This window comes from Excalfactoria chinensis, chromosome 2 (assembly GCF_039878825.1).
Source record: "Excalfactoria chinensis isolate bCotChi1 chromosome 2, bCotChi1.hap2, whole genome shotgun sequence".
NCBI classification, from domain to species: domain Eukaryota; kingdom Metazoa; phylum Chordata; class Aves; order Galliformes; family Phasianidae; genus Excalfactoria; species Excalfactoria chinensis.
In genome coordinates this window covers 141,265,067-141,273,753 of record NC_092826.1, presented here as the reverse complement: position 1 = coordinate 141,273,753, position 8,687 = coordinate 141,265,067, and the positions used below count along the sequence as shown (strand labels likewise).

Genomic DNA, 8,687 nt, shown 5'->3' with positions numbered 1-8,687 from the left:
CGGTGCTGGTCGGCCGGTCTCTGTCTGTGAGCAGCACCAGGGGCGAATACCGGATGGAGCTGGGATGGTCTGACATTCTGTACCTCCAGGGGCAGGAAAAGGTGCTGTGAGGATCCAAAACCCAGCTCTAAACAGGTGGCCTAAAGCTTCTGTAAGTATGGGAATTTGTGGGGGTTTTTTGACCACGGTGGCTGCTAATGCGTGTAGTCTGTCTTCAAGGGGTAAGAGAAAAGGCCATAGACAGGCCTTTAAACTAGATATAGAATCATAGAATCATAGAATTACTCAGGTTGGAAAAGACCTTGAAGATCGTCAAGTCCAACCGCAGCCCAACCAGTAGCCGATCTCTTAAACAACAACCACGAAACAACAGCACAACAACAACCCTCTGCTAAATCATATCCCTGAGCACCACATCCAAACGGCTCTTAAACACATCAGGGATGGCGATTCAACCACCTCCTTGGGGAGCCCATTCCAGTCCCTAACCATGTGTATCCCATTCCAGTCCCTAACCACCCTTTCTGTAAAGAAGTTCTTCCTAATATCCAACCTGAACTTGCCCTGGCGCAACTTGAGGCCATTTCCCCTCGTCCTGTCACTTGTCACTAGTGAGAAGAGACCTGCCCCACTCTCACTGTAAGAACCTTTCAGGTACTGGCAGACGGCAATAAGGTCTCCCCTCAGTCTCCTCTTCCTCAGACTTAAAGGGGGAAGGGGACAAAACAAGAGATGCTGGGGCTGAAGGGTCGTTCGAGGGCTCATATCAAACTCCGTGGGCAAAGATGGCGGAGTACAAAGGGATGGAGTAGGGCAGGGGATGCTGGGGATGCTACTGTATAGGGGATCCTCGACCCCCTATATAAGCAGTGAGACGGAAGGCCTGGCTGAAGTGCCTTTATACCAATGCACGCAGCCTTAGTAATAAGCAGGAGGAGCTGGAAACTGTGATGCACTCGGAAAGTTATGGCCTTGTTGCTATCACAGAAATGTGGTGGGATGACTCCCACAACTGGAATACTGCCTTTGGCGGCTATCAGCTCTTTAGAAGGGACGGGCGAGGTAGGAAGGGTGGGGGAGTTGCTCTCTGTGTCAAAGAGTGGAGAGACTGTGAGGAGCTCCCCTGTGAAACAGTGAGGAACAGGTTGAGAGCCAGTGGGTTAGAGTTGGAGATGGGACCAACAAAGGTCAGCTGGTGTTAGGGGTATACTACAGGCCACCTGGTCAAGGGGAGGCTGTTGATGAGGCTTTCTTACTCCAGATGCAGGATGTGGTGTGCTCACAGGCTCTCGTCCTGGTGGGGGACTTCAACCACCCAGACATTTGTTGGAAAGACTGCACGGTGAGCTGCGAGAGCTCCAGAAGGCTCATGGAATCCATTAATGATAACTTTCTGTTCCATGTATTGGACAGACCGACCAGAGGTGAAGCGTTGCTGGACCTGCTGCTCACCAGTACACAGGAGATTGTCAAAGGCATCAAGGTTGGAGGCAGCCTTGGCTGCAGTGACCATGCCCTGGTTGAGTTTGTGATCTCGAGGGATGTGGGCCTGGCAAAGAGTGGGGTCAGGACCCTGAACTTCAGAAGAGAAAACTTCAAGCTACTCAATGGATTGTTGGCCAAGATCCCCTGGGGTGCTGTCCTTAAAGACGAGGATGTTGAGGAGAGCTGGCTGCTCTTCAAGGATGCCCTCCTGGAAGCACAAGAGGTCTCTATCCTTCTGAATAAGAAAGTGGGCAGGTGAGGTAGGAAACCGGCATGGTTCTGCAAGGATGTGCTGAGTGAACTGAGGGCCAAGAAAGGGGCGTACAAGCTCTGGAAACAAGGCTGTGTCACCTAGGAATAATACAGGGATGCCGTCCGGACTTGCAGACATGGGATCAGGAAAACCAAGGCGCAGGCAGAACTGAACCTGGTGAGGGATATGAAAAGTAGTCAGACATTCTACAGGTACATTGACCAGAAGAGACGGGCTAAAACGGGTGTACCTTGTTTGGTGAATTTAAAAGGAGAGCTGGCTTCAATGGATGAAGAGAAAGCTGAGGTACTGAATGGGTTCTTTGCCTCGGTCCTCACTGGTGGCTCAGCTGGGAGAAGAGAGAGCTGGGCAGGTTAAGGGGGATCCCGTGTGACAGGGATTTCTTGGAAAGAGCCCAGAGGAGGGCCACAAAGATGGCGAAGGGCCTGGAGCATCTCCCCTATGAAGAAAGGCTGAGTGACCTGGGTCTGTTTAGCCTTGAGAAAAGAAGGCTGAGAGGGGACCTGATCCTAATCTGAGGTGTGGGGGGCAAAGTGGCGAGGCCAGACTCCTTTCAGCTGTGTGTGCAGACAGGACAAGGGGAAACGGCCAGAAACTGGAGCATAGGAAGTTCTGCACTAATGTGTGCAAGAACTTCTTTATGGTGAGGGTGATGGAGCACTGGGACAGGCTGCTCAGGGGGAAGTCTCCTTCACTGGAGGTATTTGAGACCTGCTTGGATGCTGAGCTGTGTGACCTGGTGTAGGGAACCTGCTTTGGCAGGGGGTTGGACTTGATGGTCTCTGGAGGTCCCTTCCAACCCCTACGATTCTGTGATTCTCAGCACACAGCAGGAAAGGCACGACAGAGGAGATGGCTGCTCCCCACCTGAATCCTTGCTGCCTGGTCTGTGGCAGGAGAGGCTCGGACTCCATTAACGATGCAGTATGAAGACCTTTATTGTAACACCTTTACAACCCCTTGGCCGCAGGCACAAACCAGGTGCCTGGTGTGTGTTTGTGTCTGGCACAAGTAGCTGCCGAGCTCCTTGACTCATTTTCAAGGTCTTTTGTTCACTATGTGTTTCTTTGTCCCACAGCAGCACACAGAGCCTCTGCTCTTGCTCGAAGAGGAACTATACAACTTACAATACAATGCAGCAGGCACTGGGACAGTGAGGTGTGGGGTACAGCTTTACCCCTATGCTGTATGTAAGGCTGTACACCACCACCCCATCCGCCCTCACTCTCACCTTGTGCAGCTCTCAGGGCGGGGAGACGGGAGGCAGCCTCAGGATCCGCAGCACGCCCCGTCCCCGCTCTCGTCCCCTTCCCTCCGCCTGGCGCTCTCGGCTCTCGCACCGCTTTCCCTTCGCTTCGACTTGCTGCCGTCGGGGCCGCCCGCCCGCCGCTCTTCCTCACCGTCCTCCTCCCGGCCCGGCCCGGCCGCCTCTGCGGGGCACTCGGAGGAGGTACGGCGCCGGGGGAGGACCGCTGCTCCCGTATCCGCCATGGGCGCGGAGCTGCGTCTGCTTCGGCTCCGCTCCCTGCCCGCTCCGACACCGACGGCTCCGCTCCGCTCCAGCTCACCCGGCGGACGGCCCCGTTCTGCGGGACGGGAACCGCCTCCGGGCGGAGGGGGGCGGCCGCGGAGCTCCTGGGGCGGAGCCGGGGGTGGCGGGGAGGAGGGGGAGACCGGGACGGGACAATGTGTGGACGGTGGGACAGCGGGTGTCGGGGACGTGGGGACACGGGGATCTGGGGACACCGGGACTGCAGGTCACATGGGCTGATGACGCAGGACGCCGCTAATGTGAATATCGGGACTATCAGGACACGGTGGCACGGGGAACTCGGGACACCGAGCGACGAGGACACCGGGACCTCAGGGCTCGGGGGGTGCTGGCAGAGAAAGAAACCGGTGTGAGAGCTGCGGGCTGCAAACGGGACGCTCCGGAGCAAACCGCGATCCCCGGCCGATTCCGGCTGCCCTCCGGCTCCGGCTGAGCCCGGCGTTGCCCATCGCCCGTTCAGGAGCTCGGAGGTCGCAGCGGCACCGCCGAACCGCGGATGTCCGGGCCGGGAGGGCGCAGAGCAGCAGCTCCACCCGTCGGGGCTGCGCGTCCCCCCCGCGCTCAGCGCTGCCGGCGGAGCTCTGCGCAGCGCGCGGGTAGAGAACGCCCCCTGCAGCACCGAGCGCGTTCCTAATGCTCTTCCTGGAAAAGAAATGGGCCGAACCCGACGGGACCCGACGGAATCCGACGGAAGCGGAAGCGGCCCCGGCTCCTTCTCCGGGACGGGCACAGCCCGGGGGGGGCGGCAGCTGCTGGTACCGCCCCCGGCTCTGGGGAGGCGGGGGGCTGCGCGACCGTCTGCCGCTCATCTCGGCGTCGGAGCCGTTCGTGCCCCGCAGCGGCGGGGATCGTCCCCGAGTTCATAGCCAGGCAGAGACGCGGCGCTTTCCAGGCGTTCGTTAATTTAATTAATACACGTGGGCAGTGCCTGCATTTCCACACACACAGCGGCAGGGGGACACGCGGGCGGACGCGGGGCGGGGATCGCTCGGCGAGGGCGTTCGCGGGGGGCTTCGCCGTGCGCGGGGCCGCGGGCGCGGGGCGGGGGGCGGCGGGACGTGGGGCGGGGGGAGCAGCTCCCTCGGGGGTCGGGAGGAGCCGTCACCGGGAGCTGCGGCCGGGCCGGGTGTCAGCGCCCCCGCAGCCGCGTCCCGGCGAACCGCGTCACCCCGCGGGGCAGCGCGGTGCGGTGTGAGCAGCGTCGGCAGCGGGAAATGTCGGCAGGGAGAGCTGATCTTCCCCTGCAAGCAGCGGGGCTGGAGGTGCGGGCGAGGGGCTCCCAGCCTGGCCGCAGCCGTGAGTTCGCCTCGTCCCGGTTCACCGAACGCCGTCCCGGTTCAGAGTGCGGGACGGCGCGCACGGATGGGAGCCCCGCAGGTGGCGGCCGCCGTCCCGCAGGGGCACCCAGGAGCGGCCTCAGAACGCTGCGGCTTCCAGGGCGCGGTGGGCACGGGGGTGATGCGGGATTTGCACCATCCCAAGTGCCGTGCGGCTGCGGCGCCGCCTCCTCCCCGGTGCTTGGAGAGCTCCGGGCACCGCAGAGCGGGGCAAGGGGCAGAGACGTCCCGTCCCAGCCACCCCTCGCTTCTCCCGGCCGTGGCTGAGCACCGGCACGTCTTCACCCCGCCGGGCGCCCGCAGTGCTCCCAGCATCACGCATCCATCCCTGTTTACACTGCTCGGGCCGGGCTCTCTGCTGCTCCGGGCGCAGCCCCCGCCTCGCTGCCGTCCCTCCTCCAGGCTGGAGCTGCGGCTGCCCTTGGGAAGCAGGTCTGCACCTGTGAGTTTTCCGGCTTTGTTTTTATTTTGCATGATTTCTCTGTCTCAGGGCTGTCTGCGACGCTGCAGCAGCACCAGCCCGGATGGGGGATGGGGTGTACGGGGGGGATGGGGGACACGGGGGGCACACAGCAGTGCTGTGGGGAAAGCTCCCCGCTGTTCCTCGCTCGGGGGTTCCACTCGCAGGCCTGGTGTGCACCCAGCTGCAGTGCCGAGGTGCTGGGAGTGGAGGGGAGGAAACCCCCCAGGGAACTCAGCCATTACCAGAGGCAGCAGCCTCGCTCAGCTCCAACCGGGGGGGGGGGAGGAGGGGAGGGGGCAGGAACCCAACAGGCGCCCAGCAGCCCTCGAGTGCCTGAGGTGAGGAGCAGCTGATGGGAGTGACCTGGTGGTGATCAGGAGAGCAGCTCCTGGAGGGAGCACTGGGGGTGCCCAGGCAGAGCTGGCACCGACCACGCCGTCACACCAGCACCGAGGGGACAGTGCCCACCCAGATGCCCGGCAGCCCTGAGCCCCCACGCAGCACCGGGAGCCACAGAGCAATGCTGGGGGGGGGGCTCAGGGCACAGAGAGCCCCACGGGGCAGCCATGGGCGGGGGTCCCGGGGCGCGGGGGCTCACGTGAGGGCGTTCTCAGCCCTGTGGGTGCGCTGGTGGAGCTTCAGGGAGCCCTTCTGGCTGAAGCTCTTCCCGCACTCGGCGCAGACGAAGGGCCGCTCGCCGCTGTGGGTGCGCTGATGTGCGGCCAGGCTGCTCCGGCAGCTGAAGCCCTTCCCGCAGCGGGAGCAGGAGAAGGAGCCGCCTGCTGCAGTGGCACCACCGGCTTCTTCATGCACCTCCGAGCCCGGCGAGCGGCTGCAGGCGGCGCCGGTGGCCCCGGGTCGGTCGTCGGCGTGGGTGCGTTGGTGGTTGAGGAGGAAGCGCTGCTCGCGGAAGCGCTTCCCGCAGCTCCCGCAGGAAAAGGGCTTCTCGCCGCTGTGGATGCGCTGGTGGGTGAGCAGGTTCTGCTTCAGGCTGAAGCTCTTCTGGCACACGTCGCACTGGTAGGGCCGCTCCCCGGTGTGGATGCGCTGGTGGATGATGAGGTTGTGCTTGAGGCTGAAGGCCTTGCCGCACTCGGCGCAGATGAAGGCCCGCTCCCCAGCGTGGTGCTTCTGGTGCCGGGTGAGGCTGGGCTGCTGGCCGAAGCACTCCCCGCACAGGATGCACTTGAACTCCTTCCCCGCCGCCTCCTCCTCCGCCTGGCTGTGGATCACCAGCGCCTTCTCATCCCCGAAGCCCTCCTCACCGCCGCTGGGAAAGCTGAAGGTGTTCTCGCCCGCGGGCGATGCCAGGTCCGTCATGGGCGCACGCTGCCCGGCTCACGGCGCCTGCATCCCTGGAGGGCACAGAGAGGGGCGGCTCCAGCTCCCAGCACGTAACCCGGAGGGGGTCCGACAACACCCAGCACTCCCCGCGGCACCGCTCGGGGGTCGGATCCCGCCGGGTGCCTTCATGGTGGGTGGGTTCCCCTGCTGAGCCCCACGACCACACCTGACCGTAGGGGGCTGCAGGGGGCCCAGGGCCGGGGCCGTTCTACGGCATCACCCCACCGCGGAGCAGCGCTGGGGCTGCAGGCTCGGGGCCGGTGGGGGGGGGGAGGGGAAAGGGACGCGGCGCGATCTCGGAGGGTGGTCGCGGGATGGGGTCCGGATGGGATCGAGATGGTCCGGATGGGGCTGCGACAGAGCCGGGATGGGGCCGGGCCGCGCCGCATTGCGCTTCGGCTCCGCGCTGCCGCGCCGCCCCCTCGGGCCGGGCCGAACCGAGCCGCTCCCCACACCTCCCCCCCCCGGGCCGCCCCTACCTGCCCCCAGCGCTGCGCTCCGGGCCCGGCTCTCTCCGTGCGCTCCGTGTGCTCGTTGCGCATCCCCCGCCCCGCGCGTGACCGCGGCGCTCCCTACGCTCGGGGCCGGGCCGGGCGCTGCGCGGTGCCGCCCCCAATCCGCGATCTGCCCCCTCCCACCTTCCGCCCCGCGCCGCCGTGCCCCGAAGTGCCGCCCTGCCCCGCTCCGCGCTTTGTGCCGCCCGCTCCGGACCCGGCTCGTTCCTCCGCGCGCGCTCCCGGCATCGCCCCGCGGCCGCGGTCACGCGTGGGCTCAGCGCCCGCCCCACAGCCTCGGCCCCAACGGAGGGAGGGACCCCCCCCTCCCCGCGGCGAGATCGGCTCGGGCCGAACCGATCCACCCACGGGTGGAATTTCTGCTCTTTTGCAAAGGGAAACCCCGAGCGGGTGGCAAACAAAGGGGTTTCCGCGCTGCTGGGCCGGGAACAAAGGGTTCGGGGGAGGTTCTGCGGGCTCTGCCGGGAGCTGCAGCCCGCGCCGAGGGGCTCTGCCAGCGCCCTGCCCTGCACGGAGCAAACCGACCCCCACCCCAGCCCCCCCCGTTCGCCCCCGGTGTTGGCGGCCCGGGCAGTTGCTGGCACCAGAAGGTGGCGGCACGTGGCAGAGGAGCTGCCGGGCGTTGGGGCGCTCAGGGGGTGCAAAATGGAGACCCCACGCGTCAGTGCAAACGGCCCCATCTCGTGGGACCGGCTCGAGGCCGCAGCGGGGCTCAGCAGAGCAGCCAAGGCCACGAGTTGGGATCCCACGTGGGATCGGCGCTGCTGGGATCAGGCTCGGGCGCACGGCGCACGCAGGCTGCGTCTTGCCAGCGCTGCTGCACCCTGCACAGCTTCCTGTTGTGCTGTTGCCCAGACCTGTCTGGCCCTGCACGCCTGCGTTCCTGGAGCAGCTGCTGACACTTCCCCCAGCGCAGCAGCAGGACGAGCCTTTGTGCCACCGTCGTGCTGAGTTGGCTGCTCCACTGCCTTGGGCATGGGGACGGGAACTCAGCTCCGGGAACCTTGGGGTTGGCAGCAGGAGACTGAGAGCTGGGGGCAATGAGGGACACGGCCGGTTGGGTATTAGGAAAGGTTCGGGTTGGATATCAGGAAGGATTTCTTCTCCAAATAGCAGTTGGATGCTGGCACAGCTTCCGGGGGGTGTGGGGGGGGGTCACTGTCCCTGAGGGTGTTCAAGGACTCGGGGATGTGGCACTGGGGGACATGGTTGGCGGGCGTGGAGGGGGCGGGGAGTGGGGGGATCTCACAGGTCTTTTCCAACACCCCTTTTTCTGTGAGTCCCCAGTGGGATTGTGATCACAGCCAGACGCGGCATCTCAGGGAAGGGTGAGGACAGTGGGGGCACGGAGCACAGCTGAGGTGTCTTCCTCCTTATGGTGGGAGGTGGAGCAGCAGGATGGGACGGGGAAGGAGCGATGTGGGACAGGACGGGGCCTGCACGTCTCCACGCACCCAACGAGCAGCATTCCGGCTGCACCGCGCCCCAGGATCCCATCCCAGCCACCCAGCAGGGACTGCAGCCAACAGGATGGGAAGGGCAGCAAAGGCCCACGGGACTCAAAGGGCTGCAGAGGCAGAGAAGTGAAGGAGCTGCTGATGGGGAGGTGTGTGGGGCCAGGGCCTGCCCTGATGTACAACTCCCAGCAATTACAGCACTGGGGGGGGCTGTCAACTCCTGTTGGGAAATGATGGGGAGAGCAAAGCACGGCCCCATG

The 8,687-nt window shown here is 64.4% G+C and overlaps 1 protein-coding gene across 2 annotated transcripts; it reads right to left on the bottom strand.

The window, feature by feature from the left end:
• Positions 1-4,177: 4,177 nt before the first annotated feature.
• On the bottom strand, positions 4,178-7,248 carry LOC140249142 (uncharacterized). 2 transcript variants are annotated; one of them, XM_072330478.1, is made up of 2 exons: positions 7,094-7,248; positions 4,178-6,466 (listed from the first exon to the last, which is right to left on the bottom strand). In XM_072330478.1, the coding sequence occupies exon 2, from the start codon at positions 6,429-6,431 to the stop codon at positions 5,706-5,708; it is 726 nt and encodes a 241-aa protein (XP_072186579.1). In that variant the 5' UTR covers positions 6,432-6,466; positions 7,094-7,248; the 3' UTR covers positions 4,178-5,705. The 2 variants fall into 2 exon arrangements, with proteins under 2 accessions (XP_072186579.1, XP_072186578.1); XM_072330477.1 differs by lacking the exon at positions 7,094-7,248 and adding an exon at positions 6,935-7,087 and having other exon boundaries at positions 4,179-6,466.
• Between the last annotated feature and the right edge of the window lie 1,439 nt (positions 7,249-8,687).

Excerpts from the sequence above, each read along its gene's own strand:
- LOC140249142 (XM_072330478.1), bottom strand. The coding sequence starts at position 6,431 with ATGACGGACCTGGCATCGCCCGCGGGCGAGAACACCTTCAGCTTTCCC.